This window comes from Pelophylax lessonae, assembly GCF_965119305.1.
Source record: "Pelophylax lessonae genome assembly, chromosome: 9".
NCBI classification, from domain to species: Eukaryota; Metazoa; Chordata; class Amphibia; order Anura; family Ranidae; genus Pelophylax; species Pelophylax lessonae.
This window is the reverse complement of record NC_138776.1, coordinates 53,529,367-53,549,107: the sequence shown is the minus strand read 5'-3', so window position 1 is coordinate 53,549,107 and position 19,741 is coordinate 53,529,367. Positions and strand designations below refer to the sequence as shown.

At 42.7% G+C, this 19,741-nt stretch overlaps 1 protein-coding gene across 1 annotated transcript in view; it reads right to left on the bottom strand.

Annotated features, from left to right (window-relative positions):
- The window catches only part of FHIP2A (FHF complex subunit HOOK interacting protein 2A), a 31,383-nt gene extending 11,727 nt beyond the window's left edge, over positions 1-19,656 (bottom strand). The window contains exons 1-7 of the mRNA XM_082267953.1: positions 19,466-19,656; positions 13,316-13,394; positions 10,965-11,134; positions 6,668-6,772; positions 5,767-5,889; positions 2,607-2,879; positions 2,332-2,528 (exon numbers count right to left, since the gene is read on the bottom strand). Coding sequence (XP_082124079.1) covers positions 2,332-2,528; positions 2,607-2,879; positions 5,767-5,889; positions 6,668-6,772; positions 10,965-11,134; positions 13,316-13,394; positions 19,466-19,510 — 992 coding nt within the window. The 5' untranslated portion in view covers positions 19,511-19,656. The remainder of the gene's footprint in view (positions 1-2,331; positions 2,529-2,606; positions 2,880-5,766; positions 5,890-6,667; positions 6,773-10,964; positions 11,135-13,315; positions 13,395-19,465) is intronic.
- Between the last annotated feature and the right edge of the window lie 85 nt (positions 19,657-19,741).

The following is a 19,741-nucleotide window of genomic DNA, read 5'->3' as shown; positions in this document are numbered from 1 at the left end:
CTGTTACTTTTCTGGGGACAACCTAAAATTTGAGATTTACTTTTACTTTCAATGATAATAGTAAACAGGACAAACAGAGGATGAATCTCCTTAAAGAGGAACTCCAGGCTTCCTCAAAAAAAATTAAAGTCAGCAGCTACAAATACTGTAGCTGCTGACTTTTAGTATAGGAACACTTACCTGTCCAGGGATCCAGCGATGCCCTTACCTGAGCCGATGCTTTAATCATTTTCGGGTGCAGGCGCCAGCATCTGAAGTAAGGGGGAGGAGGCGCGAACTGTCAAAACCAGTTACCCGTTTCCCCCCAAAAAGTGCCAAATGTGGCAGTGGAGGGAGGTGCAAACAAGCAGAACACCCCTTTTGGGTGGAGTCCATTTTACCAGGGGCACAGACAGTAATATAAAACAGAGGTGTTCTAATTATCTCCACTCTATCCGAAACTAAACAACAAGTTTTGCCTTTGGTACATTAAATAAAGATTGCACCAACACAGGATGATATTGTGTGTGCAAAGGTAGATGGTAATACGTGCCACATCCTAATGACTAGACTATATAGGTACATGAGGAACATGTACTTTTTAGGCGCAAATATAAAATCCAAAAAGTTTATTCAGAACAATACAAAATATAGATCACATATAAAACTATATAAAATCAAACTGGTGTAATTGAGAAGCTGACCAAACCAAAAGCAAATACTAACTGGGGTCAACTGGTAACCCAGAGCCCAATAGTCTTAGCCAATACAATTAGAATTGGTCAGAATCAATAATGGAAGCTCGACATGTTTCGAAATATTTAGATTCTTCAGGAGCTCATTTATTATTCTAGATGGATAAAGAGAATAAGTACATTTCATAACATGTTTAAACAGTTTTTACTAATAAATAAGCCAAGAGTAGAAATACTGTGCTCGAGGTCCAAAGCTGGAATACGGCATGCAGAGAGGCCAAGGGCACCCCCACATGTGCCCTTGGCCTCTCTGCATGCTGTCTTTCACCTTTGGACCTCGAGCACAGTATTTCTACTGTTGGTTTATTAACTATTAAAAACTGTTTAAACATGTTATGAAATGTACTTATTGTTATTCTCTTTAGCCATCTAAAATATTAAATGAGCTCCTGAAGAAGCAAAATATCACAAAACATGTCGAGCTTCCATTATTGATTCTGACCAATTCAAACTGTATTGGCTACCGCTATTGGGCCCTGGGTTACCAGTTGACCACAGTTAGTGATTGCTTTTAGTTTGGTCAGCTACTCAATTACACCAGTTTGATTTTATATAGATTTATATATGATGTGTATTTTGTTTTGTTCTGAATAAACTTTTTGGATTTTATATGTGCGACTAAAAAGTACATGTTCCTCTTATCGTACCTATATAGTCAAACTTCAATGAATTAAAAAAAAAAAAAAAATTGTAAAGTTAGCCCAATTTTTCTGTATAAAGTGAGAGAGAAGGTTACGCCAAGAATTGTGAGAGAGCGGTGATCTTTTATTTTAAGAAAAAAAAAAATCAGGATTCTCATTTTATCCAGAACCGTGCAGTTGTAGTTTATGTTGATATATTTTAGGAATGAGAGAGTGCAGCTATTATTAAACTTTATTATAGCTTTTAGACTGTATTAGTCTTATAACGAGCAGCTCCCAACACAATACACATGACAATTTTGTTATTTTACTCAACATTAAGTCTTTTTGATATTTGAATTCACTTTTTATTTTATTCATGTAATTGTCACACCAAATATTTCTTTCACAGAATATCCACTAATCACATTTGCACAGGTGCGGGTTTTCATATACCTAAATATCCATGCTGTACTTGTGTATTGAACCTGGCTGTTTATAACCAAGATTTTGTCTGCTGCTTCCACATTGTAACAGAATGATCTATCAAATAGGAAATATAGAGGTATGGCTTACATAGGGATTTTAGATTGTAAACTGTAAAGAACAGGACTTCTTCCTTCTGTATTGAATTGTATTGTAACTGTACTATCTGCCCTCATGTTGTAAAGTGCTGCACACACTATTGGCACTATATAAATTCTGTATTATAATAATAATATAATACTTTTGGGGGAGGGGCTAGGAATTTAGGACTCAGCATGAAATTGAGTATCAATAAAGAATGACCAAGGGATCAAGCAAAGAGCTAGCCAGATCTAGTAGGAAGAGCCACAGCCAGGCATAGTAGAAACCATTGGTTCAGATCCTGACAGGGAGCTTCCCTTATAAAAAGATAGTTGTAGGAGGAAAGGAAAATAACATTCTGCCTGTGTGTGCCCACAATAAGATAACAGTAGAGAAAAGCGGATCTTTACCCCCAGTTAATCCCGTCCACAGTCTCGATATCCAGTGGGTCGATGGACTGAGGCAGAGCCCGGTATAGGGAGGTCAGCCGGTTAGTGAGCAGCTCACATAAACTGGTGTTCTGTGTAAGGCACTGGGCGGCAGCCGCTTCCGGCAGGCTCACTAACAACATGAGTCCCTCGCAGGCTTTCACCGCGATCCGGCCGTCCTGAAGAATGAGAGCACACATATAAACACCATGTTCCCTGAGGCTCTGGAAATACTCTCAGTGGGTTTTATCACTCACCGGGCTCTTGGTCAGATTGAGTAGGGAATTCACCAGGTTATAGTCCTGCTGTACATGTTTGGCCGATACTTCGCTTTCAGCCCTGCCATCTGTAGAGCTACCACTGGCAGGAGTTGTTGGTACATTTTGAGTCCCATCTGCCTCTTCAACAAGACTAGGGTCGAGTGAAGGAGACTGCCCCGTGTCATTGGCAGGTACTTCCACATTGCCGCCCTCAACAAGTCCTCCGAGGCTGTTTGTAGATCCGACTGTTGGAAGAGGCTTCACCTTATTCTGAAAAACATTCAGAACACAACAGATATGTAGTTAGGAGAACCTACTACAAAAGTTCATTGTGCTGGGTAGTTCCTTTGTCCCTCCTCCCCTCTGATTACCCCAACTTCTTCTAACTGTCCCCCTTACCTTACTCCTGCTCAGCCCCACTAATCTCCCCCAACCTTTTTTCTTAATTCAATTTTAACCTTCAGTTTTATGTTCCATAGTCTCATTCCAGCCCAAATTTATTAGCAAATTCTGCTATTTGTTCAAAGTTACTTTTATCTGCACTTTTTACCCACTGGTAATAATTATAAATACTTTGCGATCACATGCATTATATTTTGTGAGGTTATTATATGTTATATAACTAAACTAACAAACTTATAAACTTATAAACTTAACGTAGACAAACTTAGAAATTTTTACCAGATAAACTATTTTTCCATAATTAAATTACATTTTTAAATTAATATCATTAACTGTACACGAACTGCCACATTTTATATCTTCTACATGCAAAGTTTAACTAAAAGCAAGATTTTTTTAATTAGCTTTGGATAGAGTGGAGATGGATTGGAACCCCTATTAGGTTTTTAATGCTGTCTGTGTCCCCATTATGGAGATTCACCCATCCCTCTATTTGTCCTGTTTACCGTTATCATTGAAACTGAAAGGTAAAGAAAATCCCAAATTTTGGGTTGTCCCAAGAAAAGTTAGGATTCCATTAAGTTGCTGGGATTTGCTCATTCCCTGTTTTGCTGAGGGATAGGAAGTGAAGGAAAATCTCCCCAATGGGACACTAAAGCCTTGTACACACGATTAGATTATCGAACGATCTTGCGTCCGATTTTTGTTGCATGCTAGTCTCATATCGAAAGTGAAGAGGTTACTTTCATACGAAAATTCCCATACGACAGAATTCAACTTCAAAAGTGATGTCATGTGTTGAATTGTTTTGTATGTGTTCTTTCGTTTCTGAGCATACATAGTCTTGCTCTTACGATTTTTTTTGGAGGAAACCTGTACTAATTAAACGAAAATCAGACGTTGTGTTGACATACGATAAAAATTTTATAGCCTGCACATCCAAATTTTGTCGTCCGAAAATCTGTAATCGGCTGTCGAAAGCACTATACTAACAATCCGAAAATCAGCAGATCGTTCGTCAGACGAAATTTTACTTCCGATTTTCGTATCGTGTGTACGGGCCTTAATGGTGCAAAAAAAAACCTGACAGGTATTATAACCTTCCCTTACTCTATCCAAAATGGAAAAAAAAGTATTTTGGTTTTATATGATGAACTTAAACCCCATCTCTGGGCAAGAATTAACCCACCTTCCTAACCCCCTCTTAGTAGTCAAAAATACAACCGGTAAAGGAGAAAGGAAGCAGGTACATTTCCACTTGCTGAACTCCAGCTATCTTAATGCTTTTAGATGTACAGCCCAGCCCATAGTATAGACCAGTGTTTCGCAACCTTTTTCCAGTCAAGGCACCCTTTAAAATTATACACAATTTCGAGGCACCCCTAATAGTTTTACATATCGCAGCGGCATCCACACACGTAGGACACCCAACTTTACAGATGTTTATTTCTTGCAACGGAAATACACTTTTACACACTGGCACTAATAATGCAGCATTTTTGTGCTCACTTATTTTCTCTCCACCATGCTGCCAATGTGACCCCAGCGCTGGGGTGAGGGGTCAAACAAGGTTTCTGTCCAGGTGACATATCTTCCCTATCAACTGAGCAGTTGTTAGGGTGCTGGCAGCTAGGCCACACAGTGCCAAAGGATGTAATGCTGGAAATTGAAAACCTATGGCTTTGTGTAACAAAAAGGTAGGCTTGGTCCACCCGCTGGCTTGTACACAATTTATGGGCAAGGTGGGGCAATTTTTAGCCATTCTGCCAAGGCACCCGTGAAGAACCCAGAAGTCACCCTGGTTGAAATAGGTCGGTATATATCGCATGCAGGGGCTGCCTTCACAGGTTCTTCCCAAGGCAGAGAAAGAGGGTGGGCTGGGAACATAGACAAAGAGTTATTAAATTAACCAATCCTTTAGCTCTGCGGGCAAAGGCATGGGCTGGACTGAAAGATTAAGCACACTTGGCACACATTTAGTTGTGAAGGCTCTGCGTGGCCTCTCATGCAGCTGTAGTCCTGATCAAGAGTATGTATCGTATGTATGGGTGGGTGACTATGCCAGGGTTCCAAAGAGACCCTGCAAGGCTGCATAACTCCCACCTAAGAGGAAGTGTAGTGGGCAAATTTTTTAAGTAGATCTTAGTAGCATGAAGTGACCTGGGAAGAAAATGACTGAGCATAGGAAAGTAAGTGAATCCAACAAAATATAAAGAACATCTTAGGTTCCAGGCAAAAATATGTTCTGAACCTGTCATATTTCAGCAAATGTCATATCTTGGTGAAGGCTAACAAACTGCAAGGCTGTGGCTGAAACTCCAGTGGTGTTGTCACTTTCTCCCCTTGGACTACAATCCCATGTGGTCATGCTGGTGTTTTCTTTGATGTCCAGGTGTTGTCACCCCATAGGAAAAAAGAAACTGTTTGGCAGAACTTGCAGCAACTTCCTTCTTCGCATGCTCACGTGGGCCTTAGAAGCAAAGAGAGCTGAAGAGAAAAGTACATGGTGGTACCTAAGAGAACATGCCCTAAGTCACTGCTGCCCTGGGGTAAATTAGAGCCAGAGCAGTCAGATGACTAAGAATAAATTATGAGAACATAAGAGGTTATGCAAAACTTCATGTTTCTGCTGAGATATTACTGTATGGACTTTGTGCGTCCTACAATGACATAATTTTGCTGATGAACCTTTCAGTGTACTTTAGGCAGTTTATAGTTCAACAAATTTTTTGGCACAGGTGACACTGAAACTGACCTCCAGGAAGAAGTTGACCAGATACGGGTCTTGTTTTAGTTTGGCGCACACAATACACAAGAACTGGATCTCTTCGTTCTCTGTTGGATTGGCTAACACCTCTCCGCATAGACGGATCAACTTCTACAAAGAGAAAATACACCAGATGTCAAAGGTCTAAACTGTCTGATATCAAAGGTGCACAAATAAGATTAAGATGCTGACAAACAGGTAAACGTTGTCTGAAGTGAACATTTTCTGTACAACATAGTGGAATATGTTAGAGCTTTAGAAAGGTGTATGACTGTGGTGGGACAACAGAGAGTGTAAGTTCCTCTGGTTCAAAGACTTAGGTAACTAGATCAGCATTCTTTGTGCAGCACTGTACAATATGTCAGAGCTATAAAAATGTATAACAGTGTGGGACTGTGGTAGGACATTAGAGTGTAAGCTCCTCTGCTGCAGAGACTGAGGCGAATGGCTATGGATTCTCTGTACAGCACTGCAGAATATATCAGAGCTAAATAAATGCATTATAATTATTATGAAAATGTTTGCCTGTGGTAGGGCATTAGAGTGCAAGCTCCTCTGGTGTAGAAACTGCTGTTTCTCTATCTTCTCTGTACAGCACTGTGGAATATGTCAGAACTATATATAAAAGAATATTAATCATGAAATAATAGTAATAATAGTGTGCGATTATGGTGTGGTGTTAAGCTGGTTCAAAGACTGATGTACCTGGTTCAATGTTGTCTGCACAGCACGATGGAATGTGTCAGCGCAATATAAATGTATGATATTATTCACGTGGGACCGTGGTGGAGACATTGGAGTGTTAGCTTCTCTGGTGCAAACTGATATGACTGGCTCTGTGGTGTTAAGTACATTGATAAACACAAGGTATTAAAGTTTCTGGATGTACCTGTACTGGTCGGTGGACATTAATATGCGGCAACAAAGGTTGTTTAATCCTCCCGAGGAGCTTAGTGTAGAACATTAGGACTTGCTGTTTCATGCCCGGCGGACACTGGCAGAAAAAAACGTCACGTTACACAAAATAAAAACATACAACGTACGATATGAGAATTCTTATCTTTGATTCTGCATTGTTTTATTTTCTGCTTACTCTGTACAATGAAAGGAAATCTCCACAGTTATCACGTAACATTCAAGAAATGAAATCTGTGCTTTTAAAACTGATTCAAACAGTTCCAGGCAACACAAGCCTCTCTTTCTATAAGCGCAAAGAAATGTTTGTTGTAGCTCAATGCAATCTCTGATAACAATCTGACAGACAGTATAATAATGATTGCAGACCTTCCTGTCACAATAAAGGGAATTTCTGCTTTTGTCATCCAACTATCAGTATAATCTTTGCATAAACTTTACAAATATTCTATTCTAAAACTGAAATATCAAAGTAATGATAGGCTGCTGCAAACTTTTCTGCTGCTCAAATGGATTAGGTGACTGAAAATGAAAGTATAAAGACGATGTGAGAGGATTCCCCGGCAGGCAGATTCTGGTTGGATTGGGTGACATTCTTGTGTTTACAGGAACCTTGCAGACAGGCTGGCTGAGAGATGTTGGGATATACCCAGGATATGTTAGACCAGTGTTTCTCAACTCCGGTCCTCAGGGCACACTAACAGGCCAGATTTTAAGTATTACCTCAGGGAAATGCAGACTAGAATACTGCAATCACTGAGCAGCAAATTATATCACCTGTGATGTATTTCAGTTTTCTTGCAAACCTGGCCTGTTAGTGTGCCCTGAGGACCGGAGTTGAGAAACACTGTGTTAGACAACTGTATCCAGTCTGTACTAGAGTGGTTGTCAACCAAGACCAGCCATAGATGGTTCGAACCGCGTGTGGGCAGACTGAATGTACCAAGTTGATCAATCAATCAATCAAATTGGGTACAACCAGCTTGCTGGGTTCACTTACCATTATCGCTAGCAGCTACTATAGCCCCTAGCAATAATCACTGTCTGCTCCTGGCGGAGACAGCATTCCCCACTGTGAGCAGACAAAGGCTCGTTAGGAGGGATTCTCCTGTCAGCACAGTCTGTCTGCGTTGATGGGGGAATAGAGCAAATTTCTTTCCTGAAACCTGTGGTTGCAGGAAAGAAATTCGCACCATCTATGGGCTGCCTTACACAGTACAGGGGGCCTTGGGTGTGGCCCATGATATCTCCAAAGGGCAGCAAATAATTCTCAGTATACGTAATGCTGGAGACAGGTGACACACTGTCTAAGACAGTGAGAGACTGGGGAAATGTTACATGGGACAAATAGAGATCACTGCAATTACTCCTTTACAAATTGGGGGTGTCTACAAGCTCCTACCTTGCAAGAAGCTCTCATCTGACCCAAAGATTCACATTATGACTAAAGCTGGATGTTCAGGATTGCATTAAAACATCCAACTGTCCTCCGATATCTGTGCTCAGCCTAACCTAGTGCATGGCCCAAAATTGATCTGACTGATGTGTAAATTTTTCCTGTTGTGCAGACGGGACTGAATTCTGTCCTAAAAATTGAAAGGGATGAGCAATGGGGAATGGAATTGGACAGGAATAGCAGAGTGGCCATTGATGGATTTTAAAGCCAATACCCTTACCTTAGTTTTACTACTTAAAGCTAAAGCTTAAAGGATAAGTTCACTTTTGGGAACATGTTTCATGGTCCACCCGTTTTCAGGATGTAACATGTTCCCAATGCTGCAGTCATTGCCTGATCCCTCCCGATCTGCTGATCGCTGGTGCAAGGTTTTACAGGCTCCAAAAAAAAAAAAAAAATAATAATAATGATAATGCACATTTTTTTTACCAGAAAAAATGTGCATTTATTATTTTTTTCTAAAAAGTGAACTTATCCTTTAATCTGCTTAGATTTGGCCTTCCTGCTTTCCCCCTCATCAACATGCCAACACAATTTTTAAAATAGACCACTTTAGAAAAAAGTGCACTTATTGAGGCTTCCATGCCTCGCATTCCTATCCTTCCACACTCCTTTCCAATGCTTTTTTCTTTCTTCCTTTAATGTCAAATATTATAGAGATGGATATTTTCAAACTCCGGAAAAAACTGTTGCTGAGTATGTTCTATTTTTTAAATGTCAGCATATTGGCTAAAAAAAGATATGTATTTATTATTTTTGGATGACTGTGCATCTTTAGTTTACACATTGTAACATCTAAACGCTTTCCTGAATTGCTTAAAGTTTAAATTTATGGAATATAATTCTAATCATGTCTAAAGCCTAGTACACAGTTTTTTTCGCTGGTTGAAAGGAAAAAAAACTGTCAGCTCCGGTCGGAGCCACTGCACTAACGATCCGACGTTAGTACAGCGATTTTCCCCCGCTGAAAACTGCGATCAGCGCTCTCAGCTATTGGCTGAGAGTGCTGATTGGGAGCCGTTCAGCTGCTGGTTTTCCTGCATGCTCGCCTGACAGAAGCCGGCCAAACGGCAAGCTTCTGTCGGACCAGCTGGCATACACGAGGGTCGAACGTCGGCTGTACTTTTTTGAACCAGCTGATGTCGCCCGGCATTTGGCCCATATTTACTGGGCTTAAGAAAAATACTGAATATAAGAAAAAGAGCACTTGTCCGTTTTTTCCCCATTGTCCTGACCTCACCTAATATTCCCCCTCACTCCACAGATGCATATCTACCTCAATCTGGTTTTCAGTTTTGGTTTACATCCTGGCCACACCCGAGTATTACAGGCCCGTAGACTTCTATGGGGTTGTGTCCCAAGGCCGAGGACAAAAGGAGACAACCCCATAGAGGTCAATTGGGCTATAAAGTGCAGGTGTGGCCAGGATGTACACAAACCCTAGAGGCCGCAGCCATCAGATTGAGGGAGTATACATCTGTGAGGGGGGATGGTGGGTTTGGTTAGGTCGGGGCAAAGGAGCCAAAAGGAAATGTGCACTTATCCTTTAAATAAAACCTATTTTCATGACATACCTTATTTTAGACCCAGTAACATCTTCACCAGGTCTCTGTGCGTCTCTATGTCATGGCTGATGGGAGGGGCCAGCAGGGTGCTACACATAGCTTCCTGAAAACATCACAGCCCCCTGCCTCAGTTTTCCCCTTAAGAGCCCTCAACATTGATGCAAGTAGTAGGAGTTATGCAAATATGTGGCTGTCAGTCTGGAAGAGTCAGTATTCCTAGGCAGGCTGCATTTGCATGATCACTCTGGGTAACTCCTACATGTGATGCTGAGCCTCCATGATTGAAAGAACTAAAATCCAATGAGACGGACATGCTGGAGGGCAAAAAGCTTTACAATGCAAAACATCCTCCAGCCAGGAAATGAGGCGGGCTCTATCTGACTTTCTGCAGCTTTTAATGCACATGGCGAGAAGCTCACAGTGTGCAGTGAAATCAGGGTAAGCAGTTTCAGTACAGGAGAGGAGCCGGTACAGCTGTGCAAGACATAAAGGAAGGCTGGAGGTCAGATTTAAATGGTGACAGCCTAAAGAAGGGTCAGAACCTTTGACCCTCCTTGGGTATATGTCCACTCATTTCCTGTCTGATGACAAGCATGTCTCTAAGGGCTCTTTCACACGGGTGATCCGATCAGATCCGCCTGTCAGTTTTTTAGGCGGATCTGATCGGATCCTCCATGCAGCTCTATGGGGCAGCGGGTGTCAGCGGAGACACCTCCGCTGACACCCGCATCTGATCCTGTGCGTGAAATCTGGACGGATGGAAACCCTATTTTTCCATCCGTTCAGTAATCGGAGCGGATCTGATGAGAGCGGACAAGCGGTCCGCTCTCATCCGATCCCCCATAGAGGGCAGCGGGGGCTGAGACACCTCCCTCTCTGCTCTGCAAGCGGAGACGGAGCTGTCACCCGCCGGCTCAGCGGGGATCGCGGATCGATCCCCGCTGAGCAACACGGATCCGCCTACGGAGGCGGACCGTGTGAAAGAGCCCTAATGGGGACAGAGAAAAAATAAAGCTGAAGAGTGTTTTGGTCTTCCCCTTGGTGTGTCTGTAGCAAGTTACTTGCAGTAGTCTGCATCCCCCCATGGGGCAGCCAACCAAAGTCATTCTGCGGTTCATTGTGAGCAGGTCACCAAAGGGAACCTGTACTGCACATTTTCTGTTACTTAACAAAAATAAACTACGAGATATCTATACATCTTCAATGCACAGAGCAGACTGCGTGGGTAGAATATTGTAATTCAAACTCACGTCGGCTTTCCCCAGGGTGTAGAGGGTCTCCAGGACTTTGTGATGTAATAAATACTCCATGCATGGTCCGGTCTCTCCCGATTCCCGCTCATTCTCTTCCTGCACTAGAATGTCCAGCATTTGCTCCAGGTGAGAGGGGATGTTGGTGTCCGTCACTGGGGCCTTGTCATCTGCATCACAGAACAAGAGTCTATCAGGTGATTGAGACACAATTCAGAACACACTGAAGTCTCAGCAATACTGTACTAACATCCGTCATTAATAGTCCTACCTTCACTTACAGCAGTCATGCGGGGTGTCTAAAGCCTGGTACACACTATTCATTTTTTTCCATTCAACCCAACGGGTTGAACGAAAACAAACGGTCAGCTCCGGTCAGAGCCAATGTACTAACGATCCAACGTTAGTACAGCGATCTCCCCTGCTGAGCTGGTGTGTTCCGACAGGGGTAAGGCCCCCCTGTCAGAATACTCTAATCAGCGTTCTCTGCCATTGGCTTAGAGCGCTGATCGGGAGCTGATAAGCTGCTGGTTTTTCAGCATGCTCATCCGACAGAAGCCGACCAAGCGGCCAGCTTCTGTCGGACATGGTGCCACACACAAGGGCCGAATATTGCACTTTTTTTTTTTTTTACCCGCCCGATGTATACAGGGCTTTAATATACATATGCAGGCTATTAGACACCAGAGCCTGACTCAGTGATCAGCGCTTAATAATAGACCTGGTCAGAAACTATGGAGTTGATTTTCTAAAAGGCAAATAGACTATGCATGTGCAGTTGCTTCAGCCCTTGGTAAGTGAGGTAAACCTTCACTTTGCAAAGAATACCCAATCATATGCAAGAAAAATACAAATAAACCGCAATATTGCTTGCACATGATTGGATAGTGGCTATCAACAGAGCTTTTCCTCATTTACTAAGCCCCGGAGCCACTGCACTTGCAGAGTGCACAGTCTTTTTATCTTTAGTAAATCAACCCCAATGTCCATCCCTCCCGGTTTTTTATTTTTTTCTTCAATTTCCTTTCAGGCCTAGGCAAATGATGTCATTCATCCCGGGGTCTTCAGTAGGGGAGGTTCTCTCTCAGCTAAGCACACCCTCCTGCTTGCATGCCTGAGCTAAGGGCTGGTGGATTCCAGGAACTAAATGCTACATTAATCATTTGCCCCTACTCAAGATGGCCACCACCAGAAATGCTAGGGGGGTGTTTTTCAAAGTGATTTCTCAACAAAATAAAACATGGAGACATTGGGGAGTTTATTTGAATATTAACCACTTGCCTACTGGGCACTTTCCCCCTCTTACTGCCCAGGCCAATTTCCAGTTTTCAGCATTGTCACACTTTGAATGACAATTGCGCGGTCATGCAACAAAATGTTTATCATTCTTTTGAGACAGATAGAGCTCTCTTTGGATAGTGTTTAATCACCACTGGGATTTTTTATTTTTCAATACACAAATTAAAACAAAAACCAGTGGGGGCAACGTCCACTTGGATAGCCTACCCCCCCCCCCCCCAAATAAATCATTGTTCCAAAAAGTTATAAAGGAGGGGGCCAGGAGACAGAAAAACTGAACTTTCCTTTTAGGTGAAGTTCCGCTTTAAAGCGAAGGGAGTATGTCACATCCGGCCCCATATCAATAAGTAATGAATATTGTTTTTATTATCCAACAGCTGAACAAAGGGATGAGGGAGCAAGGGAGTATGTATTACTGGTGGGGCTGCTATTAAAGCTAAAATGTTGCTTTGGCCTGGATGGACAAATCACAGTTCAGGCATTTATTACAAAAGAAAATGATAATGCTGTTTTGTAATTAAGAAAATCATTAAATACATTTTGGCATAGGACTGCAGGAGTACCTGAATCAGTTTTCATATCAGCCTCCTGTAAGCCCCTGCACAGCAGCACTTACACTGGGAGTAGGAGGGACAGCACCAGCAGCCAATCCGGGCTCTGCTACTGTAGGGGGAAGCCTGAGGACAACATCTTGCGATGATGCTATTTTGTCCAATCCCATAATGGGCATGTCCTAAATGAGGTGGTATTGCTAATCTGCATTGTAGTACATAGGAAGTCCAGGGCCCAGCTATGCTGTCTGGCAGGGGTGTCTGAACTGCAGGACTGGCTGAACAGAGATAAATTAGTTTCCATATAACTATTTCAGTGGTACATCTAGTTGCCTGAATGGAGTACAGCTTTAATGCCAGAAAAGAAGATTTCAGATTCTATCATGTAATGCAGATGAAGGGAGACAGCAGGTTGTACCAAACCCTCATCCAAGTCTCCCTGCCGAGCATATGCCCTGCACAGACAATGAGGAGACAGGCAGATCCCCCGCCACCTCTTACCAGTTGTCTCTATGTAGTAATGTGTGATGGCTTTCCAGTGGTACACAAAGTCCTCCTGCAGCGGCAGCGATGGGGCAAGCTGAAAGAGAGAGAGAGAAAACACATCAGCTTCTGTAACAGAGGAGCTAACACTCTAATGTCCCATCACAGTTACACACTAATATTATGCAGTTTATAGATCTGACATATTCTGCATTGCTGTACAGAGAACACTGAACTAAACACTCCAACATCCCACCACAGTCACACACTATTATTATTATTATTATTATACAGTCAGCTGGTTACTCCATGTCCATGGAATGAACACAGATGTGTGAACTCGCCAGCTGGCAGATCACACTCAGCCCTCCCAATGGTATAAACTGTTCCTGTGTCCAATCCCACCTCCATGTGTGTTCTGCCAGGAACCCCAAGTGACTGAAATATGTCAGTGTGAGACCAGATACCCACAGGTATTCTGCAATCTTATAAACACAGAGTCATGTTCTGCATTTACAGATGTTTTATTTTATTCTCGCAGTCCCCAGAATGCCCTTCAACTCCAGTCTGGGAGTCCCGAACACATCCTAATGTGAAAAGGCTGTGCCCCCCCATTGAAGTGACAGGGTCTCTTACTAGCCCCCCCCCCCCCCTCCTCCTTCCCCAGCCACTTTACTCAGAGTTGATAATATCATCCTCTAGGTCATGTGACTTTAAGGCTTGTACACACTTGACGAAAATTGGACAAAATATCCTCAGATTTTTCTCTCTCATGCTCAGCGGTCATAGCCATTTTTAGTTGACAGTGCATAAATGTTCATGAAATTTCTTGTCCGATTTTTTTTTTTTTGGGGACATTTGTACTTTCGGGTGGTTAGCAACTTAAGATCATGCGCAGTCTTTCGTATCCGATTTTTCGCGGACGTATTGCATACACATTAAACGAAAATTGGTCGTGCTGGGGACGGACGATAGAAATTTTGGTGTTTGTCCCTCCGTTTCGTTTTTTTTTCATTGAAAATGTCGGCATCGGCTGCTGAAAGTTGTGTACACACTAGCCGAAAATCGTACGATTTTACCTTGGGCGGGAATTTTCGGCCTATTTTCTACTAGTGTGTACCCCACTTAAGTCTGCCAACTGGCCACTGAGACCTGAGCACTGCATGATGGGAGGAGGGCACATAATCTCCCATACCTGCTGCGCATCCACAGAATGGTGGTGTGGGGTTGTGCAAGGGAAGAGGAGTACAGGGGTGTGCAAGGGAAGAGGAGTACAGGGGTGTGGGGTGTGCAAGGGAAGAGGAGTACAGGGGTGTGCAAGGGAAGAGGAGTACAGGGGTGTGGGGTGTGCAAGGGAAGAGGAGTACAGGGGTGTGGGGTGTGCAAGGGAAGAGGAGTACAGGGGTGTGCAAGGGAAGAGGAGTACAGGGGTGTGGGGTGTGCAAGGGAAGAGGAGTACAGGGGTGTGCAAGGGAAGAGGAGTACAGGGGTGTGCAAGGGAAGAGGAGTACAGGGGTGTGGGGTGTGCAAGGGAAGAGGAGTACAGGGGTGTGCAAGGGAAGAGGAGTACAGGGGTGTGGGGTGTGCAAGGGAAGAGGAGTACAGGGGTGTGCAAGGGAAGAGGAGTACAGGGGTGTGCAAGGGAAGAGGAGTACAGGGGTGTGGGGTGTGCAAGGGAAGAGGAGTACAGGGGTGTGCAAGGGAAGAGGAGTACAGGGGTGTGGGGTGTGCAAGGGAAGAGGAGTACAGGGGTGTGGGGTGTGCAAGGGAAGAGGAGTACAGGGGTGTGCAAGGGAAGAGGAGTACAGGGGTGTGCAAGGGAAGAGGAGTACAGGGGTGTGCAAGGGAAGAGGAGTACAGGGGTGTGCAAGGGAAGAGGAGTACAGGGGTGTGCAAGGGAAGAGGAGTACAGGGGTGTGGGGTGTGCAAGGAAAGAGGAGTACAGGGGTGTGCAAGGGAAGAGGAGTACAGGGGTGTGGGGTGTGCAAGGGAAGAGGAGTATTTGTATATGATGTATGGGGGGGGGTGATGAGTTATGTATATATTACAGTACGCAGAGTGTATACAGAATTTTAGATAATACATTATATAAGATATACACTCCCCAGCCACATTATTAGGTACACCTGTTCAAATAGCTTGGGAACACAAATTGCTAATCAGCCAACCACATGGCAGCAACTCAATGCATTTAGGCATCTAGACGTGGTCAAGACGACTTGCCAAGGTTCAAACTGAGCATCAGAATGGGGAAGAATAGGGATTTAAGTGACTTTGAACGTGGCATGGTTGTTGGTGCCAGAGGACTGGTCTGAGTATTTCAATAACTGCTGATCTACTGGGATTTTTTTCACGCACATCAATCTCTCGGGTTTACAGAGAATGGTCTGAAAAAGAGAAAATATCCAGTGAGTGGCAGTTGTGTGGAGGAAAATGCCTTTTTGATGTCAGAGGAGAATGGGCAGACTGGTTTGAGATGATAAAAAAAAGGCAACAGTCCAATAACCAGTTGTTACAACCAAGGTATGCAGAATACCATCTCTGAACACACAACACATCAAACCTTGAAGCAGATGGGCTACAGCAACAGAAGACCACACCGGTGCCACTCCTGTCAGCTAAGAACAGGAAACTGAGGCTACAATTTGCACAGGTTCACCAAAGTTGGACAACAGAAGATTGGAAAAATGTTGCCTGGTCTGATGACCCTCGATTTCAGCTGTGACATTCAGATGGTGGGGTCAGAATTTGGTGTAAAACAACATGGAAGCATGGATCCATCCTGCCTTGTATCAACGGCTCAGGCTGGTGGTGATGGAATGGTGTTGGAGATACTTGGCACACTTTGGGTCCCTTAGTACCAATTGCATCGTGTAAACTCCACGGCGTACCTGAGTATTGTTGCTGACCATGTCCATCCCTTTATGACTACAGTGTCCCCATCTTCTGATGGCTCCTTCCAGCAGGATAATGCACCATGTCACAAAGATCAAATCATCTCCCCACTGGTTTATTCACTATGACAATGAGGTCACTGCACTCCAATGGCCTCCACACTCCCCACATCTCATCCAATAGAGAAACTTTGGGCTGTGGTGAAATCATCACATCATGTCAATATAGAGCAAAATCTCTGAGGAATCTTTCCAACATCTCTGCCACGAAGAATGAAGGCAAAAGGGGGTCCAACCCGGTACTAGCAAGGTGTACCTAATAAAGTGGTCAGTGAGTGTATATAGCATCTAAAGGGGGGTAAGAGACTCTCTATGAGTAGATGAGAATAGATGTATATAGAATTTCTAGGAGTGATATACACTGCCTAGCCAAAAGAAAGTCGGCACCTGGAATTAACTAAGCAACTAACTTAACTAAGCATGCAGTAACTATCCTATTGGATATATCAGGGATCCTCAAACTACGGCCCTCCAGCTGTTGCAGAACTACACATCCCATGAGGCATTGTAAAACCTTGACATTCACAGACATGACTAGGCATGATGGGAATTGTAGTTCCTAAACAACTGGAGGGCCAAAGATTGAAGACCCCTGGGATATATAAACATGAATACCCTATTGGATAGTTACTGCATGTATCCAAGAATGAGCTCAGCTGACTACCTGAATATACTGAATGACCAGGTTATTCCATCAATGGATTTTTTCTTCCCTGATGGCACGGGAATATTCCCAGATGACAATGCCAGGATTTATCGGGGCTCAAATTGTGATAGAGTGGCTCAGGGAGAATGGGACATCATTGTCACACATGGATTGGCCACCACAGAGTCCAGAACTTACCCCCAATGAGAATCTTTGGGATGTGCTGGAGAAGGATTTGCACAGTGATCCGACTCTCCTATCATCACTACAAGATATTGGTGAAAAACTATTGCAACACCGGACGGAAATAAATCTGGTGACATTGCAGAAGCTTATCGAAACAATGCCACAGCGAATGTGTGCCACCAACTAAATATTACCATGTGTGACTGTTTTTGTGGCCAGGCAGTGTATTATGGAGTGCATCTATAATATTGGGGGTATAGAGGTATATTATGGGGTGTATATATAATATTGGGATGTATATATAATATTGGGGGTATAGAGGTATATTATGGGGTGTATATATAATATTGGGATGTATATATAATATTGGGGGTATAGAGGTATATTATGGGGTGTATATATAATATTGGGATGTATATATAATATTGGGGGTATAGAGGTATATTATGAGGTGTATATATAATATTGGGGGTATAGAGGTATATTATGAGGTGTATATATAATATTGGGGGTATAGAGGTGTATTATGAGGTGTATATATAATATTGGGGGTATAGAGGTGTATTATGGGGTGTATATATAATATTGGGGTGTATATATAATATTGGGGGTATAGAGGTATAATATGGGGTGTATATATAATATTGGGGGTATAGAGGTATATTATGAGGTGTATATATAATATTGGGGGTATAGAGGTATATTATGAGGTGTATATATAATATTGGGGGTATAGAAGTATATTATGAGGTGTATATATAATATTAGGGGTATAGAGGTATATTATGAGGTGTATATATAATATTGGGGGTATAGAGGTATATTATGGGGTGTATATATAATATTGGGGGGTATAGAGGTATATTATGGGGTGTATATATAATATTGGGGGTATATATGTATATTATGAGGTGTATATATAATATTGGGGGTATAGAGGTATATTATGGGGTGTATATATAATATTGGGGGTATAGAGGTATAATGGGGTGTATATATAATATTGGGGGTATAGAGGTATATTATGGGGTGTATATATAATATTGGGATGTATATATAATATTGGGGGTATAGAGGTATAATATGAGGTGTATATATAATATTGGGGGTATAGAGGTGTATTATGAGGTGTATATATAATATTGGGGGTATAGAGGTGTATTATGGGGTGTATATATAATATTGGGGTGTATATATAATATTGGGGGTATAGAGGTATAATATGGGGTGTATATATAATATTGGGGGTATAGAGGTATATTATGAGGTGTATATATAATATTGGGGGTATAGAAGTATATTATGAGGTGTATATATAATATTAGGGGTATAGAGGTATATTATGAGGTGTATATATAATATTGGGGGTATAGAGGTATATTATGGGGTGTATATATAATATTGGGGGGTATAGAGGTATATTATGGGGTGTATATATAATATTGGGGGTATATATGTATATTATGAGGTGTATATATAATATTGGGGGTATAGAGGTATATTATGGGGTGTATATATAATATTGGGGGTATAGAGGTATAATGGGGTGTATATATAATATTGGGGGTATAGAGGTATATTATGAGGTGTATATATAATATTGGGGGTATAGAGGTGTATTATGGGGTGTATATATAATATTGGGGTGTATATATAATATTGGGGGTATAGAGGTATAATATGGGGTGTATATATAATATTGGGGGTATAGAGGTATATTATGAGGTGTATATATAATATTGGGGGTATAGAGGTATATTATGAGGTGTATATATAATATTAGGGGTATAGAGGTATATTATGAGGTGTATATATAATATTAGGGGTATAGAGGTATATTATGAGGTGTATATATAATATTGGGGGTATAGAGGTATATTATGGGGTGTATATATAATATTGGGATGTATATATAATATTGGGGGTATAGAGGTATATTATGAGGTATATATTTATTGGAGGGTATAGATATATTATGGGGTGTATACATAATATTGGCAGATAGAGGTATAATATGGGGTGTATATATAATCTGTGGATGAAAATATACATATATTGGGGGGGGGGGGTGATTTCTATATTGGGGGTACAATGTGTGGAGTATATGATACACACAGGTAATACAGAGATATATACACACGGAGCTCTGTATATACACAGTGTGGGGGGAGGGGAGCCCCCTCTATATACACACACCTGGGTCTATATACAGTACATAGTATACACGGATCTCCCCCCGGTCAGTGTACACACATTACACTCAGGTCGGTGCTGTGCGCTCAGTTCCGGCCACATCATCACTGCGGCCTGCGCTCCCCCCGGGTCCCCGGACTGTAGTACGCAGTGCACCGCCTCCCCCCTTCCGTTCCCGGCCTCACTCACCGCCTCCACCGCCTGCTGCAGGATGGAAGAGATCCGAGAGAACATCTTCCGCCTCTGCTGGGCCAACCGATCCGATACCGGCCGCCTCCCCGCCAGCCTGACACACCGACCGGAGCGATACCGATACCTCACACCGACCGGAGCGGTACCGACACCTCACACCGACCGACCGGCTGCCATACACACAGCGCCTCTGGCGGACAGCTCCGTTCACTGCACTCCGATAGACACACAGCGCCTCTGGCGGACAGCTCCGTTCACTGCACTCCGATAGAC